General features: G+C 36.1%; 5 protein-coding genes and 1 long non-coding RNA gene across 8 annotated transcripts; 1 reads left to right on the forward strand and 5 right to left on the reverse strand.

Annotated features, from left to right (window-relative positions):
- Positions 1-213: 213 nt before the first annotated feature.
- Positions 214-2,954, reverse strand: LOC103858287 (probable serine/threonine-protein kinase PBL6). Of its 2 annotated transcripts, none has more exons than XM_009135620.2 (5): positions 2,580-2,954; positions 2,151-2,380; positions 1,895-2,087; positions 1,405-1,796; positions 214-1,327 (listed from the first exon to the last, which is right to left on the reverse strand). In XM_009135620.2, exons 1-5 carry the CDS (start codon positions 2,728-2,730, stop codon positions 998-1,000), a joined length of 1,296 nt encoding a protein of 431 aa, XP_009133868.1. In that variant the 5' UTR covers positions 2,731-2,954; the 3' UTR covers positions 214-997. The 2 variants fall into 2 exon arrangements, with proteins under 2 accessions (XP_009133868.1, XP_009133869.1); XM_009135621.2 differs by having other exon boundaries at positions 1,895-2,084; positions 2,580-2,953.
- A 420-nt stretch (positions 2,955-3,374) lies between these two features.
- Positions 3,375-9,415, reverse strand: LOC103858288. Its single transcript, XR_631109.3, has 2 exons — positions 4,560-9,415; positions 3,375-4,462 (listed from the first exon to the last, which is right to left on the reverse strand). It is a non-coding gene; the product is annotated as an uncharacterized LOC103858288 (long non-coding RNA).
- A 357-nt stretch (positions 9,416-9,772) lies between these two features.
- Positions 9,773-12,300, forward strand: LOC103858289 (ethylene-responsive transcription factor RAP2-7). 2 transcript variants are annotated; one of them, XM_033286357.1, is made up of 10 exons: positions 9,773-9,940; positions 10,021-10,484; positions 10,555-10,580; positions 10,670-10,700; positions 10,802-10,889; positions 10,990-11,135; positions 11,339-11,430; positions 11,506-11,633; positions 11,715-11,792; positions 11,898-12,300. In XM_033286357.1, exons 2-10 carry the CDS (start codon positions 10,021-10,023, stop codon positions 12,096-12,098), a joined length of 1,254 nt encoding a protein of 417 aa, XP_033142248.1. In that variant the 5' UTR covers positions 9,773-9,940; the 3' UTR covers positions 12,099-12,300. The 2 variants fall into 2 exon arrangements, with proteins under 2 accessions (XP_033142248.1, XP_033142249.1); XM_033286358.1 differs by having other exon boundaries at positions 9,780-10,484; positions 11,339-11,370.
- Positions 12,301-13,008: 708 nt separating this feature from the next.
- On the reverse strand, positions 13,009-15,035 carry LOC117125658. The gene is made up of 2 exons (XM_009135624.3): positions 14,309-15,035; positions 13,009-14,206 (listed from the first exon to the last, which is right to left on the reverse strand). The coding sequence occupies exons 1-2, from the start codon at positions 14,372-14,374 to the stop codon at positions 13,145-13,147; spliced, it is 1,128 nt and encodes a 375-aa protein (XP_009133872.1). The 5' UTR covers positions 14,375-15,035; the 3' UTR covers positions 13,009-13,144.
- A 324-nt stretch (positions 15,036-15,359) lies between these two features.
- LOC103858291 lies at positions 15,360-17,312 on the reverse strand. Its single transcript, XM_009135625.3, has 2 exons — positions 16,663-17,312; positions 15,360-16,585 (listed from the first exon to the last, which is right to left on the reverse strand). The coding sequence occupies exons 1-2, from the start codon at positions 16,726-16,728 to the stop codon at positions 15,554-15,556; spliced, it is 1,098 nt and encodes a 365-aa protein (XP_009133873.1). The 5' UTR covers positions 16,729-17,312; the 3' UTR covers positions 15,360-15,553.
- Positions 17,313-17,550: 238 nt separating this feature from the next.
- On the reverse strand, positions 17,551-23,555 carry LOC103858292 (V-type proton ATPase subunit a1). The gene is made up of 18 exons (XM_009135626.3): positions 23,220-23,555; positions 22,858-22,902; positions 22,136-22,258; positions 21,945-22,052; positions 21,606-21,716; positions 21,344-21,517; positions 21,104-21,241; positions 20,725-20,832; positions 20,492-20,599; positions 20,262-20,410; positions 19,847-20,000; positions 19,242-19,402; positions 18,939-19,145; positions 18,669-18,852; positions 18,493-18,576; positions 18,210-18,406; positions 18,068-18,127; positions 17,551-17,997 (listed from the first exon to the last, which is right to left on the reverse strand). The coding sequence occupies exons 1-18, from the start codon at positions 23,361-23,363 to the stop codon at positions 17,793-17,795; spliced, it is 2,460 nt and encodes an 819-aa protein (XP_009133874.1). The 5' UTR covers positions 23,364-23,555; the 3' UTR covers positions 17,551-17,792.
- Between the last annotated feature and the right edge of the window lie 650 nt (positions 23,556-24,205).

The raw sequence follows: 24,205 nt of genomic DNA on the forward strand, positions 1-24,205 counted from the left end.
AAATCAAAATGAAAAAAAGAAAAACTTTAATAATAAAAAATTAAGAAGGTGAACCCCAAAGGGGGGTTCACTGATGCTCATGCTCTAACCAACAAAACTAGTAAAATTAAAGAAACGACCAAAAAGATTGGTCATGATATTTGTATGATTTATACATTACAAGGAAGTAAGAAATGCGTTTTTATTTCTTATTGCATTTTTCTTTCTTTTTACTTGTTTTAATTTTGTATATAATATGTTTTAGTTTTTCAAAAGTTAATATATGTTTATTTTATATATATATATTTTTTATAATAGAAGATCAAAATTCTCTGTTATAAACACAATATAGTATTTCTATCTATATTTTTGTGCTAAATGACCATTGAGTTCAAATACTAATCAATATGTTATTTCAATGCAGTATACTATACCCAAAATACTCTATACTTTTTCTTTATTTCATTAGTTTGTCTATAATTAGAAAATAAGATAATATATATTTTGATTGATTTAAAAATCCATATAGTATTTATAAATTCAAGTGAAATATGTAGATTTTTAAATTTTTTCGGATTAATATTTACAAATCTGGAGATTTTCCTTCGGATTTGAGTCTTTGTATTTCTAACAAATCATCTCGCAGGGCAATTTGTGATATTCGCAAATCACAGATACAAGACAAGTATATGAAGAGATATCATCTTTCAGATACATACTATACAATATACTGTACATGTCGCCATTCACTCCACGTAATAGCAAGTAATTATGTGAACAAACGGTTAGTTTAGAGTCACAGTTAACCTGTAAATGTCTAATGCCGATGGCTTTCCGGTTTGCACCGGTTTGGTTAACTACTTCTAACGAGTCACACAATGATTTCCCTGAAACCAGAATCGAAATTACATGAAACCACAATATCGCTCGAAACAAAATTGTTGCTCCTATAAACGAAGCATTCTACAAATTTTTAGAAAGAACTATTTTTTTTTTCCAAACAAAGAACCGTTGTTGATTAATTTGCTTGTGCTGAACAAATCTTGATCTCTTGTTTTTCTTCCTCCATACAAACATTAGATTCGGTCACTTTTTTCTCTTCATCATCGACCCTATTCTCAATCACATTAGTCCGCTTGTCTTTGTGAGTAGCATCATAACTGCAAGAAGCTAAGTGATCCAAAGCCATAACTACATCCGATATCACCGGTCTCATACCAGGCTGATCTTGAACACACATTGCAGCTATCGCAAGCGCTTGGTACAATCCTCTAACCGGATAATCTCCCTCCATCAATGGGTCAACCATTTTCTTAAAGTTCTTCCTATCTTTAAACAAGGGACGCGCCTGTAAGAACATGTCATAACGTGTGAATTACGATAACTTGAAAAAAAAGGAGAAAAGTTAGAAATTTTTATCATTACCCATCCAACTAGGGTCTGGTCTTTACGCGCTTTTGTTTTGTAAATCGCTTTCATTCCAGTGATAAGCTCCAAGAGGACAACTCCGAAACTGAAGATATCTGATTTGAATGTGAGTTGACCCGTCATTGCGTATTCAGGAGCACAGTATCCGTACGTTCCCATAACCCTTGTGGAAACATGTGTTGCATCCCCGCTTGGTCCGACTTTAGCTAACCCAAAGTCAGAGAGTTTCGGGTGATAGTCTTCACCGAGCAAGATATTTGAAGATTTAAGATCACGGTAGATCACAGGAGGCTTCATTGTATCGTGAAGATACTCCAAACCTCTCGCTGCACCAGCTGCTATTTTCATCCGGTTGTTCCAAGAAAGTGGGGTTTTACCATTAGGAAGATCTAAGGACCACCAAAAAAAAAATCTCATAAGTATTAATTTAAAAGAGAAGCAATACCAAAATAATGATTAATATGCATAGAGAGAAACTGTATAATACCATGGAGATGATCTTCAAGAGATCCCAGAGGCATGTACTCGTAGACCAATAGCCTCTGAACACCTTGTGCGCAAAACCCTATAAGCTTTACAAGATTGGGATGGTCAGCGAGACTTAGCGTCATCACTTCCACCACGAACTCTCTAATTCCCTGAGCACCATTTCGATCAAGTTGCTTGATTGCAACAACCTGCTGTATCAAACAACCATTTCACAGACTGAATCGATTGGATCAACACATGTATGCATATATAACCTGATTGATTCTCTCGATGAGACCCTTGTATACTTTTCCAAAACCTCCTTCACCTAGTAAACAATCAGACCTGAAGTTGCCTGTAGAAACAGAGAGCTCTTCAAAGGCAAAAGTCATTGCTTTCTTCCCCGAAACTTCATCTTCCACATTTGAATCCTTTGCGTCCAAAGAAAACTGATCCTCCTCAGAAGGTACCTCCTTGTTCACATCATCTCCACGTGGACTGCCCTCTAAACAACAATTCACAAACAAGATCACGTCTCCGTCTCCTATGATTAACAACACCAAAACATCTCTAACAAACGATTCAGCAGGACGAGTAAACGCGCTCATTACGTAACGCTAAATCGATTCGAAAACGGCTTTTGATGCAATGTAGCCAAAATAGAGGAGATCCTCAAAATAGCTTTGGAATCTATAAATCGATACCTGAGCTAGGATGCGTTTGTGAATCGCGATCTGCGCTCTTACGGACGCAGTTTGCGTCGATTTCGAGTTTGTTGTGTTTGGCGAAATCGTTGTTCTTCTTCTTCGTCTCGGAACGTTTGCTGGATTTTCCCGTGCGGCCGAAGCATCCCATGGCTAAATCTACGAAGGTGGAACAGATTGTAATCTTTGCTTATGGGGGAAGGAAGGAAGGGAGGGAGGGGAAGGGTTACGGGAAGGAAGGAAGGAGAGAGAAAGAGGAAAGGGCAAAAGTGAGGGAGAGAGAAACTTTGGTTTTTGAACTTTTATAAATAAATTATGTGTTGGATTTGTCTACGGGGAGGCACAAGAAAGCTTACGATACACCGCAAGGATTATTTATTAATAGTAACTAGTTAATATTATGACTTTGGTTTAGTTAGTAAGAGCTGGCTTATCAGTCAGATATTCAAAAGAAGGTTCTCACAAAAAGAAATTATTATTTTAATAAACATTAATTAAACATTTGATTTTATATTTATATTAGATGATTAAAATAGCGAAATGCTGACACGTGGAATAAAAAGTTTTATCGGAGTTATAAATGTAGAATTTGGTTTTTGATATTTTTTTATTTACATAATCAATATAAAAAAAAAGGGAAAATCTCCGTTTTAGGATCGATTCAAATAGCTTTTGTCAAAAAGTTGGCTAGTCTCTATGTGGTTTTGCTCCACAATTAAAGATGTAGAAATATGTGTTGTTCCATGGCCTATGCCATTGTTTCTAACTCATAGTGGACAGAAAACATCCCTTGTGTTGATGGTATGGTAATGTATATTAGTATGATCTTAGAAAGACAGTTATTCATGTTGTTATTGTTAGGAAGTAAAAGTTTCGAAGGAGACATTGTGAATCATAAAGGGAAATGAATGCCAAAGTTTTTTTGTGTGCTGGCTGTGATTAGAGATGACAATTGGGTTGTTCCGCGACCAAATGTCTCGCTCTGCTGCGGTAACTGTTCTATTTAGGTCATAGCCCACGGCAGGATGCGGTCTTTGAAACTGATACCAATCCCGCCCTCCATATATATGCAGTTAAGCAAGTTGGCCTGCGGGACAAACAAAAACATGTAATGGCCTGCACAATATTCATCAATCAGAAATTAACAATTCAAAACTCGCCAAGGTATTTGAGTCAATTTTAAAACTTGTAATTTCATTTATTTTATAAACATCAACCTCACTAACAAATTTAAGTTATAAAAATCAACCTCACTAAGAAGTGTATGCTCCAACAGTCCCATATATATTTCCTGAATGTAAGCGAGAGTATACTCCTAATGCACTAACACATCAAGCAAAGTAACCACTTTGAAGTAAAGTTACAATTAAATGCGATTATCCGAGTTGAAATCGATGCTTTTCGCTACAGTGAAGTGAGAATATGAACTTTGGTACCACTATTAATGCTGAACTTAACGCTCATAACATTCTCATTTTAAAAGACTCCAACCTCTTAATTACTACTACCGCGGCTGAGCCCAATGCTCATAAGATTCTCAAATCAAAAGACTTCAACATCTTTACTTAATCTTTTGATGTGATTGAGAAATAAGACAGAGGAGATAAAATGGAGGCACTTTTCTTGGTTAACAAGAAGAAGTTCCGAGATCGAGGATACCCATTTCTTCTTCTAAAAAATGCTCCAAATTTAACTTTCAGATTTCAGTTGAATTGGTGGTGATGACGACTTGTTGATGGAAAACAAAAAGGTACAAAGAAGTTTGGAAAGAGGAAAAAAATTTAGATGAAACGTCGAAATGACGCTACTGAGACGACCAGCAAGGATTTACATGACTTATGAGAACTTGAGATCTTCCTCTCTCGTGTTCTTCTACCACCTGACTTATGAAAAAGAAGGCAAAATAAAAAGATGAGTTGATGATCGAAAGAGAGGAAGATGTGTGGATTGAAGAAGAAGAGAAGAACAGTCGCCTATTACTGTTTTGTCAATGATGCGGTGAAGATCGAAGAACAATGGGTGGAGCTCTTATGCGGATCACCCTAAAAAACCCGCTTCTAAATGGCTCATCGCGTTCAAGGCTCAACTCCATGGCTGAAACATTTAAAACTTACATGCAAATATTTTATAGTAATTTTGTGAATCTTAGTTTTGGACCCAATTTTTTTAATAATATTGTCATGAGTGTTGATGATATCTAACAGTTATTGTGGGAAACATGGTCCCTGGAAAACGCAAACTTCATAAGCAGTTTACCATTCTCTTGAACATGAGCATGCTGTCCATTCATTTAGAAACACTGACGAATAAGCATTACAGAGAAACATGTAAATTAAGCATACATGTTATTATTAAAGACTAAGTTTCCCACATCAATAGTTAAAAGAGGTCATACTCAATATATAAGATAAATGTGTCATTCCACTTATCACCAGTTGATTTTAGGTTGGAAGCCTATCTAGTTTAACATGGTATCGGAACCTTATCCAAACAGTCCAACCCGATTCCACGTCGACCCGATCCAAAGTTGTCCCTTGATCCTTGCCTGAACATTCAGTGATCTAAGTGAATTGTTATTCTTAATCGGTTATTGCTTCAGGATGTCTAGTTAGCAATGGAAGAAGCCACTTCAACCTTTTATGATTTACATTGTGCTACTAATCACATAGATATTATCTTTGATGTTATATCAACGATGGTGAAACTGGAAAGCAAGGCAAAAAAATATCGTCCATCGAATCATGTGGCATATCCACACTTGGCATAGTATCATTGGGTGTATAAAATTTTTTACATTATCTGCAACATTGAAGATTTTCTTTTTTAATTTGTCACTTGCTTACGCACCGGCCCTAGCAAGTAACTAACAAGTCCATTAGTGGGAGTAACCAGAATTGGAATAATTTATGTTTTCCAGATCTTAAGTTTTTATATGTTTATGTATCTTTTAAGGATGAAGACTTGGTTAGCACTTACCATCATGGGTAAGGGCATAAAAGTATTTGCTGTTTGACTAAGATAGCAACAAAAAATGCATTTCTTCTTCTTTTCTAATCATTATTTCAATTGAATTTTCTAATCAACTAACTTCTCCCTTTTTCATGCCGACATATGTTTATTATGGCAAAGATGGGGGCACAATTACAGTATACATTTATTGGAAGAAATCAACTATATTTTTCTAGGATTGTGTTTTAAATATATTTAGAACTACTGAAAGACGGGATTCTATCATTTATAAGAAAACAACTATCATTCAAACTTTATAATAAACTTTTTTTCAAACGGAAAGTACAATGTAGTACCACTCAAATTGATACAAGAAAAACCAAAGATACTAACATTGTAGTATACCAAAATAGTTTTCAAAATCAAAAAGGAAACTAATATATATATGGAAAAAGTAAACAGTGTTGGGAGGATGTGAATGCGATACATAATGATAGGAAATGTCAAAATCATGGGAGCCAACTAATTTGGGAGGATCTTTAGGGGAAATGTATGAACAAAAATGCGTGTCTGCATCTTGGCATTTCCCATATAACAAGAAATCTATATGTTAGATTTTATTGGTAAACATGTATTCATTATAGTTACTAGTCAAAAATTCCGACCACCTGCCTCGTTATTTCTGAATTAAATTTCCTCTATTTCTCAAATTTAACTTTGCGTCTTATTTATTTCTTATCTAAACTATTCAAATTTTCATTTTGTTTTTACAAAAATGTAATGATGCATTTTAAAGATTCATTCTAAAATGTTGCACTTTATGCTTTGTGCTAAAAACAATCCTAAAATAAAACAATCATCAAAGAAGTTCAGAATTTAAGTTGTAACATTCCCACTTGAAACATGTGTTATTACGGTGAACAAAAAGAAGCTCAAAAGTTCAGTGGTTTCTGTAGTCATCTAATCACATGTCACAACCCATAAACATATGTCTTCACTTCAACAATCACATCCCCATAAATATTATTTTCAGCCATGGCGTCCAACCAAAAAAAGTTCACTATCTTACTTTTTCAAATTAATCATGTTTAATTAAAATTAACATTTATCTACCCACTTGTATATTTCCTTGTCGGCAAGGTGTCTACGTTGCTTGCTTTTAAAAGATGTCGCTGATATTTTATCTCGCATGAATCGAACAACTAGCATAATACTATTAATTAGTTATAAAAATGATGTAAGAGGATCCCAATCCTTTTTTATAATTTTGTAAGATTAGTATTTTGACAATATTACCTAAACTATTATAAGAATATCCGGTAAATGTTACAGACTCTTTTGTATAGCGAGAGTTATGAGATAACAAAGGCTAACATACTTTGTGTTAAAAAAAAAAAGGCTAAATCCATTGACACATCTAATATCTAAATAATTTTTCTTAGAGATGAATATTGAAGTCAGTATATTTGTTTTTAATACAAAATATGAAGTAGAGAACTCTTACACCAATAGGAAAAAAGGTTACTATCGGCAAAATATGATTTTCAATGAAGTAAAGTATATACAGTACATAAGCTTTTGACAGAAAAGTAAGAGCAGTACGAGAAAGAAAGTAAGAAAGACGAGAAAGTCACATGTTACTTACTCATGGTCGTGAATCGCATGTAGGGGGAGAGAAATTGGATATCACAAGTTCTTAATCTTCTTTAGATTTGCGTTAAGAAAATAGTATATAAGACTTTAGGCGACCCCAGCCGTTAGATCGCTGACCCACCTTATTGACCATTGTGAAAGGACGATGCCGTCCAAGACAGATCTTCACAATCTCATGTTTTATATGTATACATACTATTAACATGTGCGGTAGTACTCAGTTCACGATCTAGATGGGTCAGATAGTCAGATATTTTTGGCATAACATCAATGGTTTCTTTAGAAGATATATCTAATCTGATTTTATTAGAAAGAGAGTAGATTTTCCTGACTGTTATTTACATCTATTTGCTACAGAAAGAATTAGAATAAACGTAACAAGCAAGTTTTATTAATAGTTTGCTATAGTTAAGCTGCTTTATTCGCTTTATTGACAATGATAAAAAAATTTAGATTTCAAAATTGGCTGTTGTAAGATTTTATGAAGCCATTAACTATATTAAACTATACTCCCTCTAGATTTAAATATAAGATGTTTAAAGTTTTACACACATATTAAGAAACAAACTATTTTAATTGTTATTTTTTTATTATATCAATAAAGTTTCACCACTTATAATTTTACTTTTTAATTTATGTTTAAATTTTAAAAATAAATGCATTAATTATATCTTAAAACATCGTACATTTGTATACAAGATAAAAATATAGAACATCTTATATTCGTATCCGAAGGGAGTACATGATAGTGTAAGTCTCTTTAGTATAGTGGTTTGACCAATACTTCATTAATATTTTTTACACCAAGAAGTTATATAGTGCAATGCGTACTATCGAACATGGATCTCATAGGACGGTTAAGAATAGCATAGTCATATGTGCATTCTTATAAAGTGGTAGAATTGTTAGCTCATAAACAGTTAAAAAAAACTAAGAACATCATTCAAAACCAAATAGGTAATAAATAAACAACATAAACTACACAATTAAAGAAGAACTACTACCCCCAAGTAAAAGCTTATTAACCATTATTTTTTTTTTGGTCTTAATATATGTTGGAAGTTCTGATTACATAGAACGGTTGTTTAGTTATAGGATTTGATTTTGCAATGTGTAACCACTTTAGCATACTTGGTCATTATGATTTGTATGCTTAATATTTTAATTTTGACTAGGTGTTTTCTTATGCAATGCAAAAAAATAATATTATATAAGACAAAAACTTGAAGTTATTAATATTTAAATTTGATTTACTGGTTTTTTTTTTGTTTAATTCCTAACAAACCGATTTTAATGTATTGTATCGTATTTAAATTCAAATAAATTCACAATTAAAACTTTGAATAATCGTTTTATTATGATGATTTATGTATCGACAAATGTTTTTGAATTTTTAGTTTTTCATAAAATTTTGAATTTTAATTAAGATTATCTTAGTTTTGTATTTGTTAAGATCTACCTACATTTTGTTTTGAAAAATATAGATATTTATACAAAGTTGGCTAACTTTTTATATTTAGTTGATGTGGAATTTTCTTAATTTTTTTTGTAATTATATTATTTTAAAATTTGAACGATAATTATGTAGATGATTTATATATGGTATGTACCTAATTTTATTATCTCATTTTAGGAATCTTACCAAAAACAAAAATTTATCATTAAGATTTACATGTTTTAATAAGAAATGTCATGTCATATTTTTTACTAAAGATGTTGTGTTTTTTTTTTTGTGAGAGGGAATGTAGTATTGACATGTAAGCAAAATTAAAACAATCACTACTAGCTTAAGGAATAGACTTTTGGAAATCTCATAGAAAAGGAGGCATTCTTAAAAGTACTTTTAACTTTGGTCGAAATTTGAATATTTAATGCAAAACAAAAGAAACAGAAAATATACGTAAGAATAAATTTAAATCTTATGTTACTAGAAATATTGGTTTGTGAATCTGAAGTGTTGTGGAATATAGATTTATTTGTGGTTTAGTGTTTGAATATTTTTCTAGTAAAAATGGCAGATATAGTGTTTTTAGAACCTCACATGTTTATAAAATATTAAAATGGCAGATATAGTAATTGTTTAATATTTTCGCAGGTATTTTTTTTTGTTTTTCAACTAGTTATAAAAACCTGAAATTATTTGAATAACATAAGTGAGATACAAAAAATATATATGAATAATAAGTAATAGATGAAGAAAAATATGTTTTGCTAACTTGTGCACATTTATTTTTCTTTATTTTATTTACATGTGAAATAAACAAATTTAAACACACAATTGTTTTTTTAAATAGTTTATTGTTATTTTACCATCCAAGTTATAATTTTTTAAGAATTTTCAAATTTCAAATTTGATATTTATTTAGACTATTTGAATGGAATTCTTTTGAGAATTACAATCTTAATTAGGTGAAAATGCCTAACCCGTCGAGCCGGTGCCGAGGCTAGTAAACCAAAAGCATTGACCAAAAAGTGAATTAAAAACAACCGGAAACCTGGTAAGCCGGTAGACCACTACCAAAAAAGGACCAACAAGAAAATAACGTTATACAACATTACCGATAATAAATATCATATAGTAGTCTCTATTATAAATGTTGGATCAGTCTCTCTAAGAAAGGATATGAAATGTTCCCTCACACGTCTCCCTCCTTTTAACAGTCTCTGTCTCTCGCCGGCGTTAACATTATTTCCGTCAGTGAAACTTCTCTTTCTCACTCTTCGCCGTCACTTTTAAACTGAATCAACGTCTCAAAACCGTTAGTTCTTCGAAAATCTCCGATCATCTCTCTCTCTCTCTCTTCGTGTTGACTAGATTGTATAGTGTTTTGTTGCAAAGATGATGCTGGATCTCAACCTCGACGCTGACTCTCCCGAGTCGACTCAGTACGGTGACTCAAACGCAGATCGGCAGACGTCAGACGGCTCCGGGAACCGAGTGGATGAGTCAGGGACGTCGACGTCATCGGTAATCAATGCAGATGCAGACGACGACTCTTGCTCAGCTCGCGCCTTCACTCACAGTTTCGATATATTAAAAGTCGGAGGAGGAGGAGGAGACGAAAGCACCGCTTCTATCTCCGGCGTTACCAAGGAGCTTTTCCCAGTGGCTGGAGACTGTGGGAAGCTACGAGGTTGGAGCTCCAGAAGCTGGATGGATCTGTCTGTCGGCACGAAATCGGTGGCTCCTGCTCCGGCGCCGGCTCAGGTGAGAAAGAGCCGGAGAGGACCGAGGTCAAGAAGCTCGCAGTATAGAGGAGTCACTTTCTATAGAAGAACTGGTAGATGGGAATCACATATTTGGTAACTCCTTTTTTTCAACTTTTATTTGTACTTTGTGAGATCAAATAAATAATTTTTTTTATTTTTGCAGGGATTGTGGGAAACAAGTTTATTTAGGTAACATTAATAATTTTAAATGATTGTTGATAGTACAACAAGTTTTGTTGGTTGCATCTTTAACTCTCTTCTTGATTTCTCACTTGTAGGTGGTTTTGACACTGCTCATGCCGCTGCTAGGTACTTTTTAGATTATTCTTCTCAGCTTTATACTTCTGGATTAGGATTTGTACATGAATGGGATAAAGAAAGTTTTTTTTTTTTTTTTTAAATAAACACAGAGCTTATGATCGGGCAGCTATAAAATTCAGAGGAGTTGATGCTGATATCAACTTTACTGTTGGTGATTACGAGGAAGATATGAAACAGGTTTTTTTTTATATGAATGTAGTTTTGGTTTATATATTTGTGTCATGTGATCTTTCTTCTATGGAGTATGTTGTTTGAGTGTTATTATCCTCTAAAACAGGTACAGAACCTGAGTAAGGAAGAGTTTGTGCACATACTCCGTCGCCAGAGCACGGGCTTCTCTCGGGGAAGCTCAAAGTATAGAGGGGTTACATTACACAAATATGGCAAATGGGAAACTGGGATGGGGCAGCTTCTTGCTAAAACGTGAGCAACTTTTCTCCTTGTTGTCTTCACTGTTTTTCTCTGAAATGGTGATGTTAAGAAAAATGCTTAGCAATGTCCTATAATGATCATGATTTACTTGTTTACCAGAAAAAAAAATTACACCTCCCTAAGAAGAACTTCATTAGTTTTCAAGATCCAAGTTGAGTTTTCTCTCTTTCTGAACACTTTCTTCTTGAAAACAGGGCATACAACAAGGCTAAGATAAGCTCTAATGGTAGGGAAGCAGTCGCAAACTTCGAGCCTAGTACATTCCAGAAAGAGATTAACTCTGAGAGTATGTAATCTTGTGACCATTTTCATCATCAATCTATAGAAAACAGCTCTGATTGTTTTCTTCATCTCTATGAAGGTGGTCATGACAAACTTGATCTCAACTTGGGAATCTCTCTTTCTCCTGGGAATGCGGCAAAGCAAAATGGGAGGCTCTCTCATTTCCCTTCTAATCCGTATGAAACTCCACCCGGAGTTAGCTTGACGGTAATTTCTCAATATCCAATCTCTGAAGATTCCTTCAAAATGGTTTCGGATACCGTTTCTTACAAGTGTTTAAAACTGCAGATAGATACCGAGTTTATGGGAAAGCCGGTGAATACACATCTTCCTTATGGTTCATCGGACCATCGTGCTAACTTTGAGGTAAAGAGAACAGTATCTGAAGTCAAACAACACAATTCCTAAGTAAATTCCAGACAGTGAAACAATGTTTGATGTTGTTTTTAATGTTATGTTTTGATTTTTCAGGAGAATATAAGTGAAGTAGGGATGATGAGTAACTGGGGATGGCATAGACCTGGCCAAACCAGCACCATGAGACCGCAACAACCAGGCGCACAACCACCACAGTTGTTCTCAGTTGCAGCAGCATCATCAGGATTCTCTAATTTCCGGCAACAACCTCCCAGTGAAAATGCCTCTCATGGTTATTTTTATCCACAATTTTAACTATACAGAAGGAGGCTTACAAAAAAAAAAAAAGTGTGTTTGTATATGAATTCTTTATGAAATGGATATGTTTTCTTTATCTTTAATGTGGGAAAAGAATGTTATGCGCTGTACCTTGGTGGTAACTGGTAAGAAGACTCTTGGAAATTGGAAGATACATTTTGTAAATAAATAAGGCACCAGGATTGAATTTTTGTCGTTATGTGAAACTTTTTGAAAGGAACCTAAAGAGAGTGAGTGAGTGAGTGATAATAGAATGCGACACATTTGGCTGCCTCTTTTTGGAACCCTCAATGGATTAGGAGAAGGAGACAACACTTTTTTTTTCCTCTGTAAATTTCGTTAGCAAACCAAGATGAACACGAGAAAGTACATACACTAAACAGGCAGAAACAAAAATATCCCCTGAGACTAAGGCCGCATATAAGAAACAAGCTAAACAAACCGATTAAACAACAGAACATAGCACCTGGCTACAGAAACATCATCGGACGAAGGTGCAACCAGCAATACTATCCAAGAACGGACCGTAAAGGTCTAAAGGTCCGACGTGAACACGACGTTGATGGCACCCATCATCTGATGGGGTTAACCAACCCTGCGTTCACTTGGCACACAAAGCCTTTGTAAATCTATTTGTCATTACCAAACAAATAAACATGTTAACATTATTCAGTATAGTTTATTTTCATCTAATATTATTTTACTCTTGCATATATTGCAACTAGTCTTGTTTCTTTCACTGTGTAGAAATGATCAACGTGTTTGGAAATCACAGACGATGGATTGAGACCACTTGCTAAGACTCAAAAGATGGAGTTGCTTGTGGTTGAAGCTAGTACTCATGTTTCAAGAAGAGCTAGGTGCTAGTGGTGGTGCAACGTCTGTATATTTTAGGCAAGGCTTGTCATGGATGTATTGAGATTGCATTACTCATTCATAACTAAAATTTAGAATTTCCAATTCCATAGTAGCCAAAGCATCATGGATAATACATAAAAAAAAATTGAAGCAGAGCTGGTTGATATGCAAGCAAGCAAGCAAGCTTAGGGAGAATTCGATGGATTGCTACGATTAGCATTGAGGTAAGATTGAGGTGGAATGAAGTAAGGGGCAGTGAAATTGGAGAAGTTACTTGTCTTACACTTACCCCCGAGAGTGAATATTCCGCGTTCGCTTTTATCAATGAAATAGATTGAATTTTGGCATTTCTGGTGCGAGCTAGCCTTGAGGCAGAAAGGTTCAGACTTGGAGAGGAAAATGCAGAGATCTCCAATGTCAGTAGTGTAGCACCATTGCAGTGGGTTACATCTGTTAAGACCTTGCTTGAACACCCAGATTTGATGCTCTTCCATCCTCCCTCCCTTGTTGTTATTTCTCTTTCTGAACCGCTTAATCATAAACATTTCTTGCGTCGATCGTGACTCCACCAACTCTTCGACCGTGCAACACAAATCTAATTCTTCCCATTCTGACTGCAACAACTGAGGAGTGTAAAGGCCTCTTCTACACAGCTTTGGTTTCTCCAAGTTTTCTCCAAGATCCCAGTATCCAACGTGTGTGCCCCCATAAGCGGGCATGGCAAACTTTTTATCTCTCTTTGTATACATGACTCGGGAGTTGAAGAAGGCCGGGTCTTCGATTCTGATGTTGACCCACTTTTTATTCTTTTCAGCAGGCCTACATAGGCTGAGCTGAGGTCCAACGAATTTGACGGCCAAGATGCAGTCTTCGTCATCAGGAGAAGAGGATGACATGGCCACGTTTGTTACCAGTTCGGTTTGACAATGAGGCAGGGTTTCAAAATCAGGCAGTACGATTCCCGAAAAGTCTGATTCCGACACTCCAGGGTTGAGATCATCTGAAAGATACGGGCCGTATTTCGAAGTAAGTACCCAGCCATGTGATGCTCCCATCGTTCCCGTTTCTGCCATCATGTACATGGGCACCGTCTTTTCCAAAACCCTAGTCCAACAGCTTGGCCCAGAAAAATCTGTAATCATGAGTCTACCGATATCCCCGTCAACCCAATTCTCTCCACAATGTTCAGCACCGTAGATGTGACATAGAGGGGTTTCCGACAAGAAACGAGCACCAACGAGGTGTCTCTGCGGATTAATCCGGCACCAGAAAAAAAAAAAAACGAAAATTAAAGAACAAACAAAGTATTACATAACAAATTAAAAAGACAAGAGAGAGTAGTGGCTTACAACTCCTAGCTCAGGTGGTTTCCTCAGACAGAGCCTAGAGAGACGGCTGAGAAGTAGAGAACTCATAGTGTGTTTTTTTTTCTTCTAGTAATGCAAAAATCTCTAGTTGAAACTTTGGTAATGACTCCATTTAATATAAGATGAATAGCCTTGTTCCTCAAGTCTTTCCATATCTACTTTTCCCTTTATGTGGTTCTCTTTTTCCCGAGTCATATTTATTTTAATATTTTTGCTTATCAACGAATGGATCCATATAACTAAGATGAGTAGCCTTGCTCCCCAAGTCTTTCTATAACTCCTTTCGACTTTATGTGGTTCCATTTTCTCACGTTTTTCGTTAAATCTACTATGATTAAAATAAGTCATCCATGTTTGTCATTAAATCTATTAAAATTAAAATAAGTGATTTACGAAAATATTCATGATACTCGTATATTAGTTTGCAAAGTAAAATTGTGACTTTGACCAAGTCAACAACCATTAGTGTATTTTGCTTGGGTTTATAATTTTATTTGAATAAACATATAAAAATTGTTATGAATAAGAATAATCCAATAAGTTAAATTGACATAATTTCCAATTAACAAATTTAATTTCAAATTCTAACCCACAATATTCAAAATGAAACATTTGCTAATTTTTATTAATTAGCTAAATCTAAAACTTTTACAAGCTTTTTTATTTTAGTCATTTTGGAACTTTTATTTCTCATTTAAAGCAATTCTGATTTTAACAAAAGAATACATGATTTTAAATTGTTTATGGTGAAAATTTCATCGTGTCCAAAATTTCGTCTCTCTAACAGACGTCTCCATCGGAAATCTACCTGAAAATGGTCCACGGCATTTTGTTAAAGTTCAACATAGGCACTGAAGCCATCAAAACCAACATAAAAAAGTATTTAGTATCTAATTCAGTTTCTTTGCAAGGAAGCGAGATCTTGTTTCTTTTTCAAAACACTGGGAGATCTTGTTAATAAACACTTTCTAGCCGGAGTGGCATATGCAACAAGTATGTTGATATTGCGCATCTCACCAGAACAATCCCAGTGTGACTTAGCTCTCATAACATTTGTCATACATATAATTAATTAACTAACAACAATCTCAATCAAAATAGGAAGAGTTGTTGTATAATTGTGATGCTCAAACTCCACATAACTTTTAAAAGTAAAGTCAGACTATACAATAGAAGTGCGAGTGAGTTTCCATTGTAATCCAAATGCGAAAAAATAAAGAAACACAATTAAGAGGATTGAGGTGGAATGAAGTAAGGGGCAGGGGAAAAGCCATGTCCACCAACCCAGACATTATCGCGGATATTGACTTTTCCGAAGTTAAAGTGGCCCACGTAATAGATGTAGTTTGGGTTAAGGCCATACAAGCTAGCCTTTACAGAGAAAGGTTCGCCTTTGGTGGAGAGAAAAATACAGAGATCTCCAATGTCCTTAGTGGAAACGGCGGTGCAAATTTGATCATATCGTATCTTGAACACCATGAAACGCTGCCAACGCGGATTACCAAAATTGCCCTCGCTCCCCCACAGGAGATCTGAGTACCACTTAACAATAAAAGTTTCACCTGTGGGTGCCTCCACCAAGTGTTCGGTCCTGTAACACTGAGACAGCTGCTGCAACTGCGACTGCACAAACTCTTCGTAGTAGTAGGAAAAACTCCCCAAGTTACGCGATCTGTGTTTTTCAAGATCCCAGTATCCTATGTGTGTGCCTACACAATCCAGCATGGAGAACATCTTATCTCTCTTTGAGTACATCACACGGGAGTTGAAGAAGCCCGGGTCTTCGATTCTGATGTTGACCCACTTTTTACTCTTTTCAGCAGGCCTACACAGGCTGAGTTGAGGTCCAACGAATTTGACGGCCACAATGCAGTCATCGTCCTCAGGAGAAGAGGAGGACATTGCCACGTTGGTTACCAGTTGGGTTTGGCAATGAGGCAGCGTTTGGGGACGAGGCAGAGAGATTCGCTTCGGATCTGAGTTAGACGCTCTCGGGTTTAGATCGTCTTGAAGACACACTATGCTCTCTTTAAAAGTAGCTACCCACCCATGGGATGCTCCTATCGTTCCTGATCCTGTCATCAACTCCATGGGCACCATCTTTTCCAAAACCTCGTCGTCCTCAGAGTCCGAAGCATTAACATTGTGAATCACAAGTTTGCCGACACTCTCATCCCTCGAACTATACTGCCAATGATCAGCGCGTACGATGCGGCAAATAGAGGTTTCTGACAGGAATCGAGCGCCGCATAGGTATTTCTGCAGAGTAAAATCCAACATCAGATAAAAACAAAGTATTAAATAACAAATTGAAAAGACAAGAGAGAGTGGCTTACAACTCCTAGCTTAGGTGGTTTCCTCAGACAGAGCCTAGAGAGACGGCTGAGAAGTAGAGAACTCATAGTGTGCTTTTTTCTTCTTCTAGTAATGCAAAAATCTCTAGTTGAAACTTTGGTAATGACTCCATTTAATATAAGATGAATAGCCTTGTTCCTCAAGTCTTTCCATATCTACTTTTCCCTTTATATGGTTCTCATTTTCCCGAGTCATATTTATTTTAATATTTTTGCTTACCAACGAAATGGACACATATAACTAAGATGAGTAGCCATGTTCCCCAAGTCTTTCCATAATTTCTTTGTCATTAAATCTATTAAGACTTTATGTGGTTCTCATTTTCCCACGTTTTTCGTTAAATCTACTATGATTAAAATAAGTCATCCATGTTTATCATTAAATCTATTAAGATTAGAATAAGTGATTTACGAAAATATTAGTAATCTAAAAATATTTTGAATACACATTTTACGCTTAATCTATCATTCGAAAATATGTAGAACAAATAATCTACACATTACTCAAAATCTACAATCTGCAGAATGGATAGTTCCAAAAATATGGGAAGTGTATTTATGAAAATATTTGGAAATATTTTGTTTCCACTTTTGAGAAAATTTTCATTTGGAAATATTTTGTTTCCACTTTTGAAAAAATCAAGTTTTTGCGCACACAAAAAAAAAAAAATTCACCTTTTTATTTCAAAGGCCCAATCTAGTAGTTTTATTCTTTTTTGACATTTAGTTAAATGAAAATTAACTTTTTGGTTTCATTCTAGGATGTTGTGTTTAAACAAAAGGGTAAATGATTTGCCGGCATAAAGTTCTTTTTTTTTGGTAAAAATGTATGTATATGATTCATTTCTTTTTGAAAAAATAAATAAAAAAGAAACTCAAAGTGATCTACTTTGTTCTGCTTTTAGGGGAAAACGCACAGACATCCACTTTAGACATTAACTACAAATACCAGTTTCAAAAGATTGGGTTAACTGATTAAAAATGTAAAAAACGATGTTACCGTATAATCTGTTTTGGAAAAGCCAATTTTTCTTCTATATATTCTTTTTTCTTTTTCTGGGTGGTATATTTGAGGGGGGGAAATGGAATGTGCAATGGCTGGGGAGGATTCTTTATTCATCGTCATCTGAGATTAAAGTAAACGAGAAAGGCTTGAACTTGTAACCATCTCCATGGAAGAACTTCCCCATGAATTCTACCCAGTGAAGTCGCAGCGCATGAAGAAACGCACTTAGCGTTTCCATCATCAGAAGTATAAACGCTGTTGCAAATGCAAACACCACCACTCCTATTAACCGTATCAAAATGTTTTCATACCTGATTCCAGAAACATGTAAGAACTCAATAGTTTAAAGTTTTAAACATGAAATTAAGCTAATCTACTCACCCCCATGCAAGAAGAAGAACTTTCTCGTAGAAGACCGTTGACAGTTCCGAATGAGCCAAACTGTTCATATCAGATTAAAAGACAAAGACTATATTAGAAACGTTCATTAGAAAAACAAAGCAGAAACGTTCAGTAAGTTTACCTAAGTGCCCAGAGACGAAGGTAAGACGCTGTGTTAGATACTGAACCTAGAACAAACTCTATGGAGTGAATCAATTGATGTACAAAAATCTCGCTGAAGTTAAATTCTTCTTCCTGGTGGCTTCTCGCTGAGTCTGGGTCTACATCTAGATCCACCTCAGAAGTACCAAGAAGGCCGTAAGTGCGACCTTGAAACCTCTATAGAAAGTTTTTCATCCATTGATAAGCCCAGAGTCCATGAAAAGAATAGTTAAACAAAACAGATGCAGTGAAACTGGAGGTACCTCCATGTGAATTTTCCTGAGTGCAAAAGGTTTTGGAAAAAGCATCCATGGAACAGCAATGAATGCCAAAAGTAATAACAGAATCTGCAGATTAGAGTGGTTTAGACGAGTAAGGATGGAGCAAAAGCTTATGTACATTTGAATTTTTTTTTTTTTTAAAAGAGAGGAAATCGTGCCTGAAGTGGACGTTGGCCCCAGAACAACTCATTTTCACCAAGTTCTTCGGTGGGACTTAGAAACATGTAGATCATGACATGATACAAGTCTGCTTGAGAACCAGTGCACCACTTGATGATGATCAGTAGTGAGAGGTAACCGAATAGGCTGTTTAGAAATATCATCTGGGGGATAAACTGATACCTGATGGCACATCACAAAGACCTAAGTCATCCCTGTAGTCTTAGAAACAGGAGCATGGGAAGATAAAAATACAACAAAGAACAAACCTTATGTCTAATGAAGAGCCAAAGAATCGAGCATTGAAGAAACTTAATATTAGTCCAAGATTCATCTGAGCAATCCCCAGTAGAATAGACATCTTCATCTTAAGAGAGTTTAAGTAAGGCAGTTCTGAACGACTTCCACGCCAACTAGGATCTACCCCAAAAGGGTATGGATCACGATACTTGACCAAACCAGCTGTGTAAGCATCACTGGGCATACAATAATATGTATATCAGCAACAAGCAGAATAATAATAAAAGACTCGACTGCCCACTAGAGAGATCAAGATTCAGACATGCATATACCTACAAGTCGTATCTCTGCATTTGTAAGCTGAGCCACCAAAGATATGGAAAGGAACAGAGAAGAACTCATTGTAGATAAGCCCACAATATATTGAGAAAAGTGCCATTAGTAAGATTACATAGCGGCCTCCAAAGAGCATCTCCATAAAGCTTCCAAGTTTCTGGTAACGATAAGACACAGCAAAATCACACCACATGGATAGAAATTTCACAGAAGGTCATTGATATCCACACCACGAAGGTTATTTTTTCTAAGGTTAATCTTTTTCCTAGAGTGAAAAGGAAAACTAAATGTAATTATTATCCATATGGTCTAAACCAATTCTGGATAACCGAAAATCACCATCTCTCTCATTTGGAAAACCAAAGGCCTATCAGAGCACATGGAATCACATCAGAATCGAGAGCAGAAAATTGCAACCTACTATTACTGCAGCTAACTTCAAAACCAAAGATACACTTTCAATCAGCCACTAATCAAAACAAAATAAAGCTCTACGTTATTGATGGTTTATTTTTGAGAAGTAAACAACCCATGCTCGAAGCCATTATCATCACCAGTTTTTCATTCAACTGATACAGCAAAAATTGGGTGCCAATCATACCTGCTTACTCAGCTTCCTTTCACGAGCAAGAAGATACAACGCTCCTAGCAGCAAGCATAGACCATGACCCCAATCCCCAAACATAACCGCAAACAAAAAGGGATATGTGACAACTGAATAAACTGCCGGGTTTGCCTCTTGATATCTTGCAACACTGCAAGTAACCATAAAGTCAAACATACATGAGATGGTGAGAAGCAGAACTAAAAACGCACATGCAATCAAGGTAACATGATTAAGAAGATACGGAATGAAGAAAGTTCAGCTTCGTTAGAAAGCAGCCAGGTACCCTTCTACAATCATATATGCATGATGAGGGACACAAGGTTCTAAACACTTGCATCTAAATGATGAGGCTTTTCCATGCTCGTGGAACAATACGATAGTGCTAGGTAATGCTAATAGTGGAACTAACCCGTAAGCATCGATAATCTCCTGGAACGCATTAGTAAGTTTGTTCGTTCTGAAATAGGTGGGAGGTGATTCTACCGCATGCATTACATGAAATATAACGCCCACTTGCGAATTGCTGTCCGAAGTGGCTCGCTGAAGAACCTCATGAATCTGCACATAATTGTTGATGAATTTCACTTGCAAGAAAATCATAGTAGTTGATGTAAAAGGGAGCAAAACACTGTAGTGTACCTGGGTCTTAGCAAATGTGGGGCACCAACCTTCACCAACAAGGCATTTTTTGGTTACATCAAAATTGAGCATGTTCAGAGTATCATAAACCGCTTTTTCTCTCCGAACCTAGCAGCAAAAGGCCACCTAAAATCATGACTTGTCCATACTGTATGGACCATACAATCTCCGATGTACTTAACCAGAAAGATAATTCTATATATACAAAAATAGTTGCAGATGCTATTTTTTACCGTGGTCATCCATTTAGTCAAGCTGTAACCAACAACATTAAGAGCATTATTCCGATGGCGAGATCCAGCATCTAGAGTGGCTTCCAGATCAGAGAGTCGGGATAAAACCTATACACCAGATATTGATATTTTAGGAGCACTATATAATGTAGTAACTAACAGTCACTAGCACTACTGATCAGGATAAGTAATATTGGTATTCTTCAAATAACAAAATGTGATACAGCAACTAATCGCAAATGATTGGGATACAAAAGCCAACAACGAAAATCATATGAAGAAGAAAGCAATGTGCAAGAATCGCATACACATATCATGGAATAAATTATAGCTCTCCCTGAATAAAGATAAAGAACTAGTTTTCGAATATCCAACTTACTTCTCTCGTAAGCTGCCTCTGCTTTGTTATATCCTCGGGGACAGGATAGCAATTTGCACCAAATGCTTCACATATTTTCAATATTTTTGTCCTTGCTTGCTCCCCAGAAAAGAAAACCACAAATACAATTTTCTCCACCTATGAGCACAAAACCAGTTCGTGATAAACATCTCACCGGAATAGGATATGAATATTATGGAGATAAAGATGCTGTGTGAGAAAACAAGAGATTAACATCACCATTTCTGATGTTGAAGGATCCATTATCTCCTCATCAGAGGGTGTTTGGTTGAAAAGCATATTGCCTCTTGTTGCACGAAACAACATTCTTTCAAACCTAAGAAGTTTGTCTTTGTTAATGATTCCACTAATAAATCTCAGTCCTGACTGATTCAAGGGTTCGGGCCTCATTTCCTGAGAAGAACATAACTAAAATATTAGTAAAGATGATTTTTCAGATCCGGATAACAGCAGTAAAATGGAGAGTTTAACATGCAATCACCTGCTCTAGTAAAGAGGACTCAATAAAACCGTTATTTGAGTAGGTGCTTTCATGTAGTTCTGTTTCATCTCCAATTGCATGAGCATTACTTGAGACGAGGAAACCACTTGCCTATAGAGTAGCCAAGTAGCAATATATAAGAAAGTTAAGCATAAAACAGAGGACGATGAGCGCACATCTGATCAACAAAAAATTGGATAAAAACGGACAACAGCTACTGCACTATATAACTTATCAATCCATCAAGAATCTTTCACTGTAGAAGGAAAAACGATACGTTTTCCTATCGTTTTCCAGTTACTAGATATAAATCTGAGAACGAAAGACGAATACACGTACCTTTTGAAGAACTATCTTAAATTCAAGAAGTTCATTATATGTCTGCCGAAGCTTTTCACTGTTTGAATTCATTTCCAGTACCTCATGCTCGTGGTCAGCAAGTTGTCTCTGCCGAAGAAAACAATTGAAGATACAGAGAAAAATAACGCCTCATACCCCAATAAAAGAGGCATACCCAAATACTTATTTACCTCTAAATCTCCAAGCTCAATGTTCGGTTCTAATTCATGGCGTTGTAAACATCTTAGACCAGCTTTATCAATTTGATCTTTGAAAAAACGCAGCTTTCGTGACATCTCTCCACATCGTTTTACCTGTTAAAACCCCCCAATAACATAAACAAAGAAGCTCTGTGCCTAAGGAATTTTCACCACATACCGCTAGACATCCAAATTATCAATTTAGCATCGTCTTATTTTTTTTCGAAACACGAGATTTAGCATCGTCATGTCAAAGTTGTATCACGGAAACATATTTCAGTGCAGCAATCAAGTAATGCCCAGCCCATATACACTCACTCACTCCTAAAACTTTGAGGGGGTAATTCAGCTTGGAATAAAAGCAATATTTAGTAACTAATCTGTTCAAGAAAAACTAGGAATATAGGGAAGAGAAAACATTCATCACTATCCAGTTTCTCACTATATGGATAATCATTGCTTGGTAAACAACATATCCCTGCGTGGGAGTTAACATAATACAAAAGAAAAAAGGAATCTACTACGATTACAGTTGAGAAATAAATGAACTCTCCAGAAGAAATCTTTTTCAAATTTTCTACAACAAAGTTAAATAACCACCATTAGTTATGTAGGTGACACTTGAATAGAGATACAATTCTCAAACAAGAATCACATACAACAGCGCTCTGGAATCGAATGTAGTAGAAGTACAAAGAACGTTGAGTTGATACCTGAGTAGCAAATGTCCGCTGAAAAGGACTTTTATCTGCATTTAGCTGTTAAGGAAACAAAGGTAGAGTGTATCAGATTCACCATATCTCACTCGTAACCCCAGTATAAACTGATCTAACGAAGATTCGTTAATGCTAAATTCAATTCAGTTCAAAGATCATCACTAAGCATATGTCCACTCGCAGTGGAAGTTTAGGGATCAAATGCAACAATGACTCCCCCTACATTGTGAGATCAACCATCTCAAGCTTCCACTAATTGCTAATCGTCTAAACCGATAAATTACGAAGGAAACAGCAACAGATTCGATCGGTTTTGTAAAAGAGAAGAAGGCGGATCTGAGGTTCACAACAACACTCACGTCGCGGAACTGTAAGAGGCCGAGTTCGCCGAGGTAAGTAACGGAACGGTGAGCGGACTCGACGGGGATGATAAGCTGGACGAGTGTCATCTTCTCGGACCGCATCAGATCCATCTGCGGCAACTTGTCTAAGAAATCATCCATCTCTTCTCTTCTCTTCTTACTTGGGCTCTCGCTCACTCTCTCCGATCGGATCTGAAAAGTTTCCCGTCGAAGATCGGAGTTCAGTTTTTGCTCCCGTCCACAACTGCCATGAGAAAACGAGTTTTTGCCATCTCAAACGAAAAAATAAAAGGTGTTTTGTTCGCTTTCCTTCGCGTTAAAGTTTCGCTGACATTTAATCTTTTATTAATTAAACACAAAATGTGTAGTTTCACAAAATAAAATGGTGTCAAAATAAGATTTTTTTACTCTCCAAGACACTTTATGTCTTTGAATTTACTCTCCAAAACACATTGCACATGTGACATACTTCTTCCTTAGTCATTGTCTTTTATACCCTTATGGTAGAGAAAGTAGAAAAAACAAACCGGTTGAAATCCTATATTTTGGTTTACCAATTGTACCAACCCTATCTTTAATTCAGATTAACACATTTTTCTCTCTCTCTCTTTTACAATTCTCTCTCTCTCTCCAACGCTTCCTTCTTGCGGCGATTTTTGAAAACCCTAGATCTAAGTTCTTTACAGTCTCTCCTTCCATCTCCTTGCGTTCTTCACACACTCTCCGCCACTCCGTCGTTCTTAAATATCCGCTGCTTCCTGTACTTGTCACAGTTGCTAACTCCTATGGAGGAAGATCACATCCACTCTCCACTCGTCAGCCAATACGTGGCACAGCTTTACGGCTCAACTTCTCACAGCAAGTCAACAACTGGTGAACCCGTCCACGCTTCACCCATCCACGCCTCACCCATCCACAATCCCCAAACACCTTCATCCCCATAAATGTTTCACCCGTCCACTCTTCCTCCGTCCATGCTTCAC

The sequence above is a fragment of the Brassica rapa genome, chromosome A03 (assembly GCF_000309985.2).
Source record: "Brassica rapa cultivar Chiifu-401-42 chromosome A03, CAAS_Brap_v3.01, whole genome shotgun sequence".
Lineage (NCBI taxonomy): Eukaryota > Viridiplantae > Streptophyta > Magnoliopsida > Brassicales > Brassicaceae > Brassica > Brassica rapa.

Excerpts from the sequence above, each read along its gene's own strand:
- LOC103858292 (XM_009135626.3), bottom strand. The coding sequence starts at position 23,363 with ATGGATGATTTCTTAGACAAGTTGCCGCAGATGGATCTGATGCGGTCC. Across the intron at positions 20,833-21,103 it reads AGAGGCAGCTTACGAGAGAA|GTTTTATCCCGACTCTCTGA; the intron begins GTAAGTTGGATA and ends TCTGGTGTATAG. Across the intron at positions 19,403-19,846 it reads AAAGGAAGCTGAGTAAGCAG|AAACTTGGAAGCTTTATGGA; the intron begins GTATGATTGGCA and ends TATCGTTACCAG.
- LOC117125658 (XM_009135624.3), bottom strand. The coding sequence starts at position 14,374 with ATGAGTTCTCTACTTCTCAGCCGTCTCTCTAGGCTCTGTCTGAGGAAA. Across the intron at positions 14,207-14,308 it reads AACCACCTGAGCTAGGAGTT|AGACACCTCGTTGGTGCTCG; the intron begins GTAAGCCACTAC and ends ATTAATCCGCAG.
- LOC103858291 (XM_009135625.3), bottom strand. The coding sequence starts at position 16,728 with ATGAGTTCTCTACTTCTCAGCCGTCTCTCTAGGCTCTGTCTGAGGAAA. Across the intron at positions 16,586-16,662 it reads AACCACCTAAGCTAGGAGTT|AAATACCTATGCGGCGCTCG; the intron begins GTAAGCCACTCT and ends TTTACTCTGCAG.
- LOC103858289 (XM_033286357.1), top strand. The coding sequence starts at position 10,021 with ATGATGCTGGATCTCAACCTCGACGCTGACTCTCCCGAGTCGACTCAG. Across the intron at positions 10,485-10,554 it reads AGATGGGAATCACATATTTG|GGATTGTGGGAAACAAGTTT; the intron begins GTAACTCCTTTT and ends TTATTTTTGCAG. Across the intron at positions 10,581-10,669 it reads TGGGAAACAAGTTTATTTAG|GTGGTTTTGACACTGCTCAT; the intron begins GTAACATTAATA and ends TCTCACTTGTAG.
- LOC103858287 (XM_009135620.2), bottom strand. The coding sequence starts at position 2,730 with ATGGGATGCTTCGGCCGCACGGGAAAATCCAGCAAACGTTCCGAGACG. Across the intron at positions 2,381-2,579 it reads ACAAACGCATCCTAGCTCAG|AGGGCAGTCCACGTGGAGAT; the intron begins GTATCGATTTAT and ends ATTGTTGTTTAG. Across the intron at positions 1,797-1,894 it reads TCTTGAAGATCATCTCCATG|ATCTTCCTAATGGTAAAACC; the intron begins GTATTATACAGT and ends GGTGGTCCTTAG.